This window comes from Armigeres subalbatus, chromosome 2 (genome assembly GCF_024139115.2).
Source record: "Armigeres subalbatus isolate Guangzhou_Male chromosome 2, GZ_Asu_2, whole genome shotgun sequence".
In the NCBI taxonomy this organism is placed as follows: domain Eukaryota; kingdom Metazoa; phylum Arthropoda; class Insecta; order Diptera; family Culicidae; genus Armigeres; species Armigeres subalbatus.
The window spans coordinates 95,782,565-95,796,886 of record NC_085140.1 but is presented as its reverse complement, the minus strand read 5'-3'; the positions used below and the strand labels follow the sequence as shown (position 1 = coordinate 95,796,886).

Genomic DNA, 14,322 nt, shown 5'->3' with positions numbered 1-14,322 from the left:
TCTGTCAACTTCGGCTTTGCTGCTGGAGAATCCACAAACTTCACAGATTTCTTAACCTTATCCTTCAAGTCATAGCAGAAGCGACGTGTGTGACCATCTCTGCCACAGTAACTGCAGTGAAACTTCTGCGATCGGGATGAAGAACGATGTCCACGATCAAACGAACCAGAACGACTACGGCTCCTAAAACGCTTATTTGGTCCACGACTTCTACCACGGGATCTACTACGTGAAACAACACGCTCTTCTCGCTTACCAAGCCTGTTCAACACACTCACACGACCGGACTCTCGAGAAACCAGCTTTCGATTCACTCCAGCTAGCTCCCTGTTGATGATGATCTTCTCCGCCTTGGCTAGCGTCAGACCTTCCTCATCAAACAAACGTTGTTGAACATCCGGGTCGCGAATGCCACACACAAGCTTGTCGCGGATTGCGATGTCCTTAAATTCGCCAAACTCACACATCTCCGCTTGTAACTTCACCGCGAGAATGAAATCCTCCGCACTTTCGGTAGAACCTTGCATTCGTTGATAAAACTTGTAACGCTGGATCATGTCGCTTTCAGTTTTGTCGTATCGCTTCTTCAACGCATCGGTAATCTCCTTAAACGACACCAATTTCAAATCCTTTCCAGGAAACAGAAGCTTCAACTCGCTATAAACGTCCTTTCCGCATGCCGCCAGAAACGATGCCTTCTGTTCATTCGCATCCGACATCTTGTTATCGATGAAAATCCAGTCCATCTGCTCCAGATACTGGCTAAACGGAATCGTACCGGGTATGTACGGCTCAACGTGATTCACTAACGGCATACTGACAGCGATGAAAACGACGAAAACTGTGAAAAACGATTAGTTAAATTATCACACAAAACAAAACTAAAAACTTTTTTTCAGAGTAATAATCCAATAAACTTGATCGAAACAAACAGTTGACAAATTTAAAACAAAATTTTCAAAACTATTTTGTAAACCTTTTTGTTCAACTTTTTAAACGATTTGCTCCACAGTGCAAAACATAAACTGCTTTCTGTGTCAAACCAAACAAACTTCAACCGTTTCGGATCAATCGTATTCAACGACAAACTTTATCAACGAAACAAACCAAACGTGAAACACAAACAAACAAAAACGATGGTGTTGCTCAACACAAGCATAAACTGTAGTTGCTATTAAACATGAGCATAAACCAATACAACAGTATCAGCGTTGCGAAACAAGTTGCAAACAAACTGATATACACTGTGCGTTGCACTACACTGTTGTTGAAACAAACTCTCGTACGTGACAAACTCTTCGGCTGTGACGAAACAAGTTCTAATTAGCTATTATTTATGTACACAAAGCCGGATCACTGTACGGAAACAAAATGAAACACAATTTCTTTGCTTGCTAGGCACAAGAAAATGGCTCATAAACTGATTTCAACACTTTAACGCATGCAAAGTAAAACACGATTTTCTCTGTTTATTTCCACTTTTCAATATTACTTTGCAGCAAACCTGTGTGAAACAGCAAAACAAACCAACTCCTGCAGTGTAGGTACTGCTACCGCGCAGCGCAAACTGTTGCTCCTCCGTAGGCAATAAACCAATCAATCGCCAAACGGATGAATGGCTCGCTCGCAGGTTCGTCCAAACAGCAGTGAAAAACACCAAAATTTCACTGGGAAACCGGACTACTTGCACTAATTAGCACTTCCCGGGACGCGAAAACAAAATCTCCACCTCGTCGCCACTGTAATATACTCGTGGGAGATTGGGTTCTTAAACGATATAAACTAATTACTATCGAGACTAAGTGATATTAGAAATGATAGAGTATACGCGCGTCTGCTCGGGTGTGCAGTCAGTGATAAAACTGATCTTTTATTTCTTCGATTGCCACTGCTGTACCAGACAGCCAGTGGTGTAGCTAGGGGCGGATACTACAATTATTACACAATTATTCATAAATACAATTATTGGATGCTTGTTTTTAACTCTGCCTGCATTGAAATTTTATGATTGGTACGTGCGTTTGATTCCACTCCTCTCTATATCGATCAGCTGTAGTGAATCCTCTCAAAACTCTCACGTGTTTCAACTTCCCGAGTTGAAAGAATACTTTTTCGGTATCATTTAACAGATCAAAATACTTTTTGCAAGCAATAATAAATCTAAATTATTCCCATGAAATGACGTTGAAAGTAAAGTTTATCTAATGAAATATACGATCCATTGTATCTTTCCATTATTAAATGATAAAATGTTTGAAGGATTCGTGCGAAAGATGATAAAAATAAATATTCTTACACAAATTAAATCATTTATTTGCGAAATTATGAAGAAAATGGTGTATCGAACCACGAAAGGTTGATGCTTGAATCGCTTTTGCTTGAATCGCTTTTGCTTGAATCGTGTTTGGAAGCCGTAAGGTAGGCAATTATTATTGGTATGTTCTGCGAATGGAAGCGATTATATCGTGATTCGAGAAAAACATCATGAGGGCCCATTTACTACATGACGTTTTAGGTTGTGGGAAGGTTCTTGTCTGAGCGTTAAGGACTTTATAAATTTTAGAACCCTACCATACATGAAGCATTACTAGAGGCTTGGTGTGGGTTGAGTTTAGCGTTATGTAATTTGCGAATGAAACTTAACCTGTTTTTACAAAAAATCTTAGCAACCTAATCGCAAGCATCGGATATTTTATCTGCAGCTTTCGGTTATTTTCTCCAGTACGGGTTATTGGTGAGAATGTTTTGATTTCAGAGTTTCACCTATACTAACGTAGTGCTACAAATCGAAAGCGCATGCCACCATTTGGCTACGGGTGTCCCCAGTATTGTCCAAACAAGTTTTGGTTAATTATGTCGCTATACTAATGGAAATTGTGAAATAAAAATGATAGCTGACATGGTGAGGTTGTTATCCATTCATCTGATGTGCGAAAGCAGGTATGTTCATTCAGAAAACTCTTTTATTGGGCAAAAGAAAAACTCTAACACAGCCAGCCTGCATAAGTCAACGAAACATGGCTGCTAAAAAACCGAGTCAAAGTGTTTTTTCACGCAAGATAATTGCTTTTAATAGTTTAAGAAGTGTATAAATCTAGAGTTATGAAGCAGATATATGTTTGATACACTTTTCTAAAGATGCAGTGGTTAATATCTCTCTACAAATCGACGTATTATCCCTGAAATATTGATTAATTTGCATGATGAGCCAATGTTACATCCAGGGCCATCATTACCGCCGGTTACCCTATATTATGCTCAAAAAACTATTTAACCCTTAAAGGCGCAAGGCGATTTTTTTAGAAATCGTCGGAAATATTTTTAACGTAAATAACCATTGAAATTATTAACATTAAACGTATTTTCGGTTTGTTGTTTTAAAACAACATTGCGAATTTAAGGGTTAATAAAAATTCCGCTGAAAAAAAACATTAATTTCGTTTCGTTTCGTATAATTTCGAATCAATTGGACCCGGATTCCGTTTCGTTCCGAGGTCTCCTAAATAAATTTAAATTTCGTTTCGCTTCGATCCTACAGGAGCATTTCTAATTTCGTTTCGTTTCGTCAGGAAAAATGGTTTTATCGCATACCCTTAAACACGTGAAGGGTAAAATGTGGCAGAATGGGTCGCCTAAGGCAAACGCTCATTGCACTCAAAACAAAAACATTTGAATTAACCTTTCCAACCTTTGGACCTTTAAATAAGACTCATAATATGTATGCCAAGGGAATTATATAACGAAAAATCCACTTTTATTTTATTTTGAGTCATTGAAGTTAAAGTCTATTTTTCTGTGAATCAAAAAATGCCGGGGTAAGATAACACAGCGGGGCAAACTGGGTCAGTTTTGAGCTCTACAATTAATTTTACACATAGATAACAATGATATTCAAGCTTTTGATGAAAAAATACGCTTTCAAATATGCAATTTCTTATGAAAACAAGCCGTCCGTGTAATGCTTCCCTAAAGACAAAAATTATACCTTTTCAATGAAAAAAATCACACCAACATGCTCAAAGATAACTTAAAAATGATTAAATCAGCAATGAAACATATTTTTTAATACGAACTATGCCGTTCAGTATGTGCTGACCAATCTTGCCCCGTTTGCATGTCCATGCTCGAATGCCCAATTTCCGATCAAATTTATTTACTTCATGGCAGTCAGTATTCCTTACATTACAAATGATACTTTTACTATATTACATAATACTAAAAATGTTTAAATTTCACATTGTTCGACGAGATTACTCGTTTTATAGGAAGTGTGTTTTACATAAGAAACATAGCTAAAAATACTTTACCTTCCCTCTAAAAAATGAAATTGTATTCTCAAATCGAGTGACAATAAAGTAGAATCAAATTATTCTTCTTACAAAGGCACAATCTTTGCATTAAAATGTATACTATGTTCGAAAACGGCACTGGCCAATCTTACCCCGTTGTCTATCTTGCCTCATCTTACCCCACCTAGGTATACATCTGCCCAAAAGAGTTGTTTGAGAAAATCAAAATTGTACCTATTTCAACAATCTCTGGGAGGTCTGTTTGGCTTAGGAAAGTGATACATATAAAGTTCCATTAGATTTCATAGTTATTTATTTACAAATAATGATGTTTACAATGATAAATAATGTGACAATCAATGTCTAACATAAAGGACAAACAAATTCATTTTGGACAAAAAAGTATCATTCTGAACAGCATGTACGATGTTACTAATGACTAATCAAATGTTGTCCAAATTTTACCTCATACATTTGAACATTAAATTGAACAGTAAATTTATATGATGAAACCATATCAATTGAACAGTAACTCTATCAATGCCTTTGATTCAAAGGAATGTGTTGTTCGTAAATTGAAGAAAAGAACGTCCAGATGACGAATCACCATTAAAATCTGAGAAACTTGCAACCTATTATCAATCTAATATGCTAATTGGCAATAGAACTCGGCTGGTACCAAATTCTTTGACAAGTGATATACAATTGATACCTATGTATTGAATTCAAGAAGACAATTTATGGTTAAGCTCAAATTAGAGTAAATTAATGCTCAATTGAAATTGTTTCTACTTATCTGATTTGCTCAAAATTCACGAAGCGTTCCCTTCAGGAACGTGTGAAGAGCATTGCAATATTCCTTCAAACGCGGCATTTCATATCCGCCGCGTGAAGTTTCGGAAACATTACCACAGTCGCACCGAGTATCACTTCTACAGGATCTGACAACAACTAAGATCGGTATTTCTTAACAGGATTGCTGCAATCCCGCCAATCCATTGCACTCTATCATATGTTGTACTTTCTGTGCCTTGGTAGTGAACGCAATATCGCACTTTCGGCACTGTAATAAACGTTTCCGGGTTCTCCTCAGCTGTCCAACTAGAACTCCAGGAATGGGTTTCACCCGGAAATTAGTCTTGAGGCCATGTTTTGTCAACATGTGCCGATTGTATTGAGCGTGGTTTCGCAAATCCTTGTTGCAACACGTATAATCTTCTCGGTAGGTAATGCACAGATGCCCGTCGAAAGCTTCCTGATTGGGATGTATCGTGAGACAAACTCCGCATTCCAGAGTCTTCGGGTTCTCATGACGCTGCCCGTGAACATCCAACTTCTCTTGAGTGTCGTATGTGAGTAGGCAAATGGGACACGGAAAATTGCATTGTATCTGAAAAGAATGAATAATAATTATGGTACCTACTTAAGTAAGGCTGAAGGTATTACATTATGAACACGTTCGACGTGATCTCGAAGAGTCAACTTCTGGTCGAATCTTTTCTCGCAATATTCGCACGGATAACGAATGACCAAATGAACACAATTGCGATGGCTTCGGAGGGCATTGGAGGTATTGAATCTAGCCGGACATTGGTCACAATGGTATTTGCGTTCGTTACCATGGGTTTCCATGTGACGTTTCAGTAGACTTCCGCTGTAAAAAAATGATTAACTTACAAATTGCTAATCGTATAAAGAAAATATGAATTTAGTTACTTTCGAAGTGTCGCGCCACAGATTTCACATCGCTTGATCGCTTCGGATGTGTGACTTTTCATGTGAGCCTTCAGATAATGCGGAAAGGGTGTGGTATAGTCGCAATACTCGCATTTTTGCTTTTCCCCTACTTTGTGCCTTTCCATGTGTGCCTTCAAAGAATGGGCATTCCTAAGCGAAGTGCCGCATACCTCGCACATGAACTGGTTCTCCGGGTGTGTTGAACTATGGGCTCGCATTTCGGTTTTTGACTTGAACGTCAGCTCACATATAGTACAGGGAATGCTGCGGTTCTCCTTTCTTTCGTGAACTTCTTTGTGTCGGTCAACGGAGAGCCGTAACTTAGTTGTGAATTTGCATTTATCACAAGACCATGGTTCTGCCAACTTTTTCCCAAACGGATGAATCCTTGGCCGTCCTGGTGGCTTAGGTTCTCGTTTCGGCGCTGGCCGAGATTTCGCTGTTTTTGAACATTTAGGCTTTGTTTTTCTCCTTTTTGATAGTGGTTCATCGTCTTCGGAAACTTCGCTTGTTTCACGTTTTGTTTCAATCCACTCAGTCAAAACTATTTCCGGCAAGTGTTTAGTTTCATTTTCAATACCGTCTTGGTAATCGCTGTCGGGATCGTTCCCTTGCATAGCATCATCTTCAGATTCAGATGGCTCGATTTTTTCTACCTTTACAACCTTTTCACGATTCGTTATATTGTCCAATTTAAACTCCTGTAAAATATCTTCGACCTGTGCATCCGGCATACTGCAAAGCGAAAGCTCCTTAAAAAGTACGTTCAGTTCACTTTGGCTATCTTGAAAAAGATTGATGAGCGGCTTGGGGTTGGAATGTTTGGCATCTATGAAAGCTTCCATGAATCGGAAAGTCAATATCAATTTGTTACGGTATACTGCAAAATTTGTGAGCTGTTCCAAACAAGTGTCACATACCATCTTCGGAACATATTGTTCCTTACCCTGGAAGAAAAAGAAATACGATTCAGACGAAAATGTTAGAAGCCTGCATATTATTGCATATCATTTTCATTTTTGTTGGATTCCCGGACTTATGTTCCCGCCTTATTGTTTATGAACGACAGAAATTTGGAGCAAATCCATTGTATTTAAATCGATAACTTTCATTCGAAAGTGCTTTCGTATGGTAACAAGAATACCGGTGATAGTCTGAACAGTCTTTTACTTATACATATTCCATTCTATTCTTTAAAATGTTCAGTAGATACATAGAAACTTACCTCTGTTATCCGGTAAGTAACTTCATCCAGGAATGTTTGAATTTTCAATTGGATTGCACCAAAGCTTCCATCTGTGGAATGCATCTTTCTGCTTGATCCTGGTTTGAAGCACAATCGACATACATCAGGGAAATGTTCCAAATTGAGCATAACCATGATTGAGAACTACAGCTTGCACTTCAATTTGTCGGAAATACTAAAAATATCACATTCAACAAGAATTATTTCCCTTATTTCCAGATTAAATAAAAGAAAGTTGTTTTATTATGAACTTTGAAAATTTCAAGTCCATTTGACAGCACCCGGTTTCTGCAAACAAGAGTAAAAGGGACACTGACAGCATTAAAGACACTTTAAAACAAGATGCGAAATCTGATCCCAAAATCTGCACATCGGGTGCCAGGGATGTCAGATACAATTTTTAAATGTCTGTGTTAATCTCAGTAAAATGTCTGCACGTAAAAAAAAGTAATTATTTTATTTATTTTATTTGATTTATATCCTTCATTATTTATAGCAATATACATTTCATTTCACTGGATATAATCTTCATAACAAATTTGCATACAATGCATTTAGCGTGTTCATGTATCATATTTCGCTTCGATATGAAAAGTATAAGTTTTGCCTAATGGCAAAAATGTATAAGTCTAAACTTATACATTTCATTAGAAATATATATTTAGAAATATATTTAGCTCGCGTGTGTTTCCATTTTTTTTTTCCATTATTTCAGTTTATACTGTCCGAGAGAAAAACAGGTACGTAACATAATTATATGATTATTCACGACCATGCTAATAAAATTTTCAAGTTTCAGTGATTGATGGAGGATCCCGCGCCGGAAAAATCAACATCAACCTGCATCTACGATAGTGATTGCGTCGGCCTGTAATTTGTTATATACGAGGTTTTAAATTAATGGTAATCTCACACCTCGGGAATTCAATCCGCGAATTTTTCCCTATGTATTTCTGATTATGTGATGTTTTCGGGATTCGGTTACGAAAAATCAAATGCGCGGCTCCACTTAAACAAATGGTGACAAAAATCCGGCGGGAATATTTCCCGAGGTGTGAGGCTTTCTTAAATAAGTCTGTAATGAAAAAACTTTTGAATAAAGGCAAATGTTTATTCTACAATACAAGTGTTTAAAAAAAAATCAAGCGACCTAAAAATGAAAGAAAACAACGAGGGAATCACCGGACTGAAAATTAATTTATGAATCTAATCGTTTCGTTATTGTTTTTCAAATGACGACCATAAAATTTATGTATGCAGGTTATTTATCAACCCTAATCATGTATATGCACATATGACATGAAATGTATAAGTTTCATGTTATGATTATCGTATGCAGTATCGCATGGCATTTATTCTAATCAGATATATTTTTCATTGTGAAATCGCAATGGCAAAAATGTATGTGTTTTGCCGAATACATTCGTTATGAAGTTTTTTTTTCGTGTGTATTTGTCTGTATGGCGCTGCAGAGGTATAGACGAATCCAAGTAAAAATAAGAAGAAGACACACGACGGTGTTAACTTTGACAGATCCTACAGCACAGCATAGGAAGATCATTTTTAAATGCTTATTATAAATTCTAGACAAATTGTAATTAAAATCTGATTGAAGTATGATAAGGAAAAAGTTCCGAACTATATGATAGATACATTTTTGGAAAATATTCAAAAAATTGAGATAAGCTTCCGAACATGTAATTCAGAACTTTTTCCGTATCGTACCTCAATCAGATTTTAATTACAATTTGTCTAGAATTTATAATAAGCATTTAAAAATTATCTTCCTATGCTGTGCTGTAGGATCTGTCAAAGTTAACACCGTCGTGTGTCTTCTTCTTATTTTTACTTGGATTCGTCTATACTGGTAATAGAAAATTACTCAAAACCATACATTTTTGATCGAGTTTTTGATATCATCGAATATCAAGGCTTCAATAATCTGAAATTCGAAATAAGATTTCGTTGCATGAAATAATTAATATTGCGCATAAGCCCCAAAATTTTATTCCAACCTTTGGGTTTCCGCGCCGAGCACTCAGCGCCAGACTCGGCGACAAGGAGATAGTGGTCAAGTTGGTACTCCTGATTTTTTGACAACTGATGTAGATTGGTTGTGTGAGTGCATCGGTGTCAAAAAATAGAGCTTTTAGCTGAAAATTTAATTGTCAAATGCACATTTTGACATCAATATAGATGTATGAGTGAATAAAATGTGCAAATGCTCTATCGCGGAAGCAGTCGCTGAAGACAAGTGTCAATGGTTTCAGTGACGAAACGAAAAGTTTCAATGCAAAAAGCAATACCTAATGTATAATAAAAATATGTAATTGTAATTCATTTAGTTTCCGTTAGCGATTATCCAGCTGAGATGCAGCGGCCACTCTCCATCTTTCGTGTCCCCACGGATTCACAAAATGCCAATTTCAATTCTGCGTTTTCTGCCTCAGAGCTGCCTTCACTCTCTCAATGAGTAATGGAAAATCATCAGGTCTCGATATGGTTGGTTATTTTATCATCAAAAACTTTTCCCTCCTCCAAAATCTGGTTCTGGGGTTGGTCAACCAAGCATGGTCTGATCGAATCTTTCCGGATGAATGGCGGAAAACCCTAGTTGTACCCATCCACAAAAACAACATTTCCTCTCGAGATGTCACAATGTACCGGCCTATGTCTCTGACAAAAGAGGTCTTCAAAGCCGTGGAAAGGTTTGTAAATCAGCAGCGGTAAATCAGAAGTCGATAATAGGTTCTGCATTCGCTGGTGAGTTGGGTGACTAACCCATCTCCAACAAAAATATTGTGGAAGTTCTCGGAGTCTCCATTGATCGGAGACTCTCTTTCCTTTCGCACTTCCGCGAACTCTAAGTAAATTGTCGGACCAGAGACAGCGTGGTTTGGACCTTGTCTCATCCTCATCGAACCAACAACAGGAGGTCCTTCAATTCCTACGTTCGAGCCGCCTCAGAATTGTAACTCGCAACACCAGCCGAGTCTGCCTGTGCCGAGGATGGCATTCTGCCATCCTGCCACCATACGCTGGCGCCATTTGCCGCTAGCCAGCTCGTTCGCTGCAGCCACTGCTGGAGAATACAAGATCCCTCTACTAGCTGAAGGGGGCCGGAATCGACACACTACGACCTGCGGCGAATATAAATAGTTTGCAATTTAAAAGGGTTGCCAATTCCGTGGCTTTTAGAAGAGCGGTGGTTGAGCCACAGATAATTCCATAACTATGTATGAATACAGGTTTACGGATGGGAGAGGCGGTATTGGGGTCACTGGGACCGGTTTCACTATCTCAGACCGCCTCCCAGATATGAGCTGCATTTTTTCGGCTGAAGCAGCCACGGTGCCATCATCTACCCGTCCAGGGGACCCATCCTCATACTTTTAGACTCTGCCAGCGCCATCTCCACATTCCAGAGTGATAAGCCTAAGCACAACAGAATCCAAAGCATCTTAGCGAACATGCTCTCGAACACGACCTTCTCTTGGATCCTGGAGCACTGTGGAGTGCCTGGCAACAACAAGGCGGATCTTCTTGTCGAAGTAGGACATCAGGGCCAACATTTCAGGACATCCGTCCCGTTTGGTGGTGTCAAAACCTGCATGAAAAAAATCATTTGAGAAAACTGGGAAAAACTGGACAACTACATCCGTTTACCTCCGGAAAATTAAAGGGACCACATCGTCGTGGACATAGGTTCCCTATTTTAAAGAACAGCAGATCATCTCCCGGCTTCGAATCGGACACAGGCGGCCCTTGCATAATTTCGGCAGTAGCCCTTTCTGTATTATCTGCAATGTCTGTGACGTTAGCAACTCTGTGGAGCATTTTGTCAGCGGATGCGTGTAAACTCAAGTTCTTCTATTCAAGTGTCCAAGTTCACCTTCGAATTACTTATAACATCTTTATGAAGTTTGTACAATTATTCTAAAGAATATGCATTTAAGCATATTCCAGGCTTACTTCAAGAATTCCGAACGAAATTACGGGGTCCTCAGAAAAATTGATTAGATTTACTTTAGTGTTGTTCTCTCAGGATTCCCTACGTAATGTTTTCAGAAGCAACATTAGGTTTTAATTTATACTGAAATCATCATCGAAGATTCTCTGGTTTTCATGATATTTTCTGATTCGGTTTTCCTCTAAAGATAACAAATGTCTGTAAAAGTCTGTAACATCAATCAAAAGTCTGTATAATGTCTCTAATCTGCATGATGTCTGTATGCAAGACCAAAAGTCTGTATAAATACAGACATGTCTATATCTGGCATTCCTAAAACCCGCATAAATAGTTCTGGACTAGGGATCCTACATTCAGAGATATGCGAAAGTGGCCATCTTGAGCCAATCAAGCATTGAGAACTGTCAAAATCTGAGCCAAATGAACATCGTTATTGTTGCAGATCGAATGGTATTGCGATTTTGGTGAAATAGATTTTATGAAATGTTTTATCGAATAAACAATTTGTTTTGTTTTCGTAAGTAAAAGTAGTCCAGTTGATGCCTTATTATCATGTTCATTCATATTGCTCTTTAATTTTAGCGAAATTGCACTGCTAAAGGATAGACAAAATAATCAAAAAGTGTCTTCGAATGTAAAGTCATGTGCAAGCCTAAACATTTTTCACTGCGGCGTTTGTTTACGAAAGTAACAGCGTTGCTAAATCGTCTAGAAAAGTATTCGCACATCTCCTAATATAGGATCCCTATTCTTCAAATTTGTGCTGTGATTTTGTTTTGGTTCATTTGTATGGATTTGACAGTCGGATTAACGAGAGAAACCCCGATAGTCCGGCCATACATTTGTCGGATCAGCGGGGGTATACTGTAGTACGAATCATCTACCCAACAATACTGTTACCTAACACGCTGGGCACACGGAAGGTGAGATTTCAGTCTATAGACTCCATCGATCAGTGTTGCCACATATTTTTCGAACCTCACCTTTATTTTCAGGCGTAAAAATCTTTTTCATCTTTATTTGTGAGCAAACAATCTTGAAAAAATCATGATGTAGTGAAGGCCCCAAGTAACACCAAGCATTACAATATTGCACATATATCAATCACAAATCAGCATGCTAAATGCTAATTGCATTAGATCAGTTTTAACGATGCGAAGTTGCATTTATTCATCAACTGTCAGACAACGATACACTAAATCATCATTACAAATGCAGCGATGCATTACTGATGCTTTATTTCAACATGTCAAAGTAATGAGCCATTAATTCGATCTTATAATTGCCCTTTTCCACTTTAAGTCAACTTTTAGGGCTGTGTTTTTTACAAGCATATATAGCTTCATGGTTACTTGGGGCTGATGCACAGAGAAACAGATGTCTCACCTAACACATGGTCGGGGTTCTACCAAACCGAACCAAGCATCTTTTTGACTGAACTGTAATCAGCACATTCAAAGTTAATTTCCTATATGCCGGGTATTAAGCCACCCGGTGTGGAAATTAATTACTATGTCTGAAACTTGATTATGCATATGTACAACATGTGATAGATTTAGTTCGGAAAAGGTATTGGAGGGTAACCGCCCCTTCGGTGGGGTTTGATCCCACGACCCCAGTTCGCATGACAGGTGCTTTCCCTACTAAGCTACGAATGACCTCCGTCGTCCACCGCAGCTTAGCGGGTACTGATGAAACCAAATTCCCAGCACCAGGTACCAGCCGATCTCTCGCAATACATTTTCAGAACTAACTCTCTCAAATGTATTTTTATACACATGTCAACCAAGTAGGATGAGTATTTAGTATTGTCCGGCACCTACACACTTGCTTCATCAGCAACGGCGCTCAATGAAGTAGGGTTGTGTGAGGTTGTGCCAGTTTGGTCGTCAGATCCCAACCCGACCACACAAGCGAAGAGAGATCGCCACTCGAGTTCAGCACATTCAAAGTTAATTGCCTATATGCCGGGTATTAAGCCACCCGGTGTGGAAATTAATTACTATGTCTGAAACTTGATTATGCATATGTACAACATGTGATAGATTTAGTTCGGAAAAGGTATTGGAGGGTAACCGCCCCTTCGGTGGCAAGTTTCAGACATAGTAATTAATTTCCACACCGGGTGGCTTAATACCCGGCATATAGGCAATTAACTCTGAATGTGCTGAACTCGAGTGGCGATCTCTCTTCGCTTGTGTGGTCGGGTTGGGATCTGACGACCAAACTGGCACAACCTCACACAACCCTACTTCATTGAGCGCCGTTGCTGATGAAGCAAGTGTGTAGGTGCCGGACAATACTAAATACTCATCCTACTTGGTTGACATGTGTATAAAAATACATTTGAGAGAGTTAGTTCTGAAAATGTATTGCGAGAGATCGGCTGGTACCTGGTGCTGGGAATTTGGTTTCATCAGTACCCGCTAAGCTGCGGTGGACGACGGAGGTCATTCGTAGCTTAGTAGGGAAAGCACCTGTCATGCGAACTGGGGTCGTGGGATCAAACCCCACCGAAGGGGCGGTTACCCTCCAATACCTTTTCCGAACTAAATCTATCACATGTTGTACATATGCATAATCAAGTTTCAGACATAGCCCAAGTAACCGTAAGCATTAATCCACTGCATACTAATGGCCTTATATTGGCATTTGAGCTGCATAAAAGCTTGATAATAGCAATCGTGAAGCGTACATGTCTTATACTAGCATCTCTAATGCACTGTAGCACAGACAAATTTGGCATCAATATTAGCATTACATTCGTCTATAGTGCTCATTTAGTGCATTGAAACACTGGACCTCGCACTGGACATTTCAAGGGCATATTTGCCGTAAATCTGCATTAAGACTGCAATTGTCAAATCTATTTTTAGATATTGTGGACCTTAAAGACACTATAAACAAAGACGGGAAATGTTCCAATTGGAATTCCAAATTTACTGTCAGTGTCATTCCAATCGAGCAAGAGACCTGTCATTCCAAAATATCGCGCGCAACATTTGGCAAGGGTTCATTTGAACAGGCACGAATCAATTTGTTTATATTATTATTTGAATATTTTTTGATGAATTTAGGTT

At 38.7% G+C, this 14,322-nt stretch overlaps 2 protein-coding genes across 2 annotated transcripts in view; one reads left to right on the top strand and one right to left on the bottom strand.

Moving 5' to 3' along the window:
• Positions 1-14,322, top strand: part of LOC134209090 (zinc finger protein 808-like) — a 62,153-nt gene that overhangs the window by 35,498 nt on the left and 12,333 nt on the right. The gene's annotated exons all lie outside the window — the stretch shown is intronic.
• Positions 4,580-7,580, bottom strand: LOC134210146 (zinc finger protein draculin-like). The gene is made up of 4 exons (XM_062686171.1): positions 7,252-7,580; positions 6,006-6,973; positions 5,736-5,943; positions 4,580-5,679 (listed from the first exon to the last, which is right to left on the bottom strand). The coding sequence occupies exons 1-4, from the start codon at positions 7,405-7,407 to the stop codon at positions 5,257-5,259; spliced, it is 1,755 nt and encodes a 584-aa protein (XP_062542155.1). The 5' UTR covers positions 7,408-7,580; the 3' UTR covers positions 4,580-5,256.

Coding starts and splice junctions, on each gene's coding strand:
- LOC134210146 (XM_062686171.1), bottom strand. CDS start 7,407: ATGGTTATGCTCAATTTGGAACATTTCCCTGATGTATGTCGATTGTGC. Junction 6,974..7,251: donor TTACTTACCGGATAACAGAG/GTAAGTTTCTAT, acceptor TTTTTCTTCCAG/GGTAAGGAACAATATGTTCC. Junction 5,680..5,735: donor ACGTCGAACGTGTTCATAAT/GTAATACCTTCA, acceptor CATTCTTTTCAG/ATACAATGCAATTTTCCGTG.